We start from the raw sequence: 965 nt of genomic DNA on the forward strand, positions 1-965 counted from the left end.
GCTTATTACCCGAACGTGTGTGTACTACTACAGAGTTCACCATTCTCCCAATTGCTTCAGCAAGCGCAGAACGAAGGTTTTCTGCACTGAATTATCTAAAAAACATTTTCCGGACTGCCATGACAGAAGAACGACTGAACACACTTGCACTAATGTACATTCATTCTGATTTTTCCGCATAATGATATTGACCGCATAATAGACAAGTCCAGTTTCAAATGGAATCGAAACGTGTCGTTCATTTGAGATGCAATTAAAATTATAATTTGCATGTTTTTGATATCACGTGATTGAGATTCCAGTTTTGTTTAAATGAAAAAACGGCATTATTTTGTTCCTCGTCAGACTGTCATGTATTATAATACATGTGCATGATAAATCTTCTGGATACTATATCCGCCCACCCCCTTCATAAATTAGACGTACAACGCCCCTGAATGAAGAAATATATAATGCAATAATATATAATAATATAAATAATGCAGTAGAAAGATGATCAGCTAGTGAACCTACGATTTTAAGCTATGCCACAGACACAGATAATCACGGTGAGTTGACCACGCAGCGAGTTGACCGCCGTGGTGAGTTGAACTAGACCCTCTTGTGACAAGCTGCTGCGGCGGTATGTCCCTTGTGTATGAAGGCAGGGTGTACAAATTAAAATATACCGGCAAACGGAGGAAATGTTGGGGGTGTTCGAAAGTATGTGCTGAACATACTGAATGTGCTCCTTGCCATTAAAAATTTGTTTGAAGTGAATCGAAACATATACTGGTAATTGCGACGGGTTCCAACATTAGAATGCTAGCAGCCATGCGAACCTGGGGCATGGATGGTACTTTCAAGGTTGTACCACCAATGCTATCACAACTGCTACCTTCCATGCCTTTGTTGCCGGTAAGCTGCCTGCCAGCATCTCCTGTTTATGTACGGTAAAAGAATCGAAACATACCGCATTATTCTCC

At 40.6% G+C, this 965-nt stretch overlaps 1 protein-coding gene across 1 annotated transcript; it reads right to left on the bottom strand.

The window, feature by feature from the left end:
* Positions 1-509: 509 nt before the first annotated feature.
* On the bottom strand, positions 510-919 carry Tsp_14690 (conserved hypothetical protein; the record flags this gene model as incomplete). Its single annotated transcript, XM_003371080.1, has 2 exons — positions 510-718; positions 773-919. Coding segments are annotated over 2 exons (356 nt in total), but the record flags the coding sequence as incomplete, so codon positions are not given.
* Positions 920-965: the final 46 nt, after the last annotated feature.

The sequence above is a fragment of the Trichinella spiralis genome (assembly GCF_000181795.1).
Source record: "Trichinella spiralis strain ISS 195 chromosome Unknown Scfld44, whole genome shotgun sequence".
In the NCBI taxonomy this organism is placed as follows: Eukaryota; Metazoa; Nematoda; class Enoplea; order Trichinellida; family Trichinellidae; genus Trichinella; species Trichinella spiralis.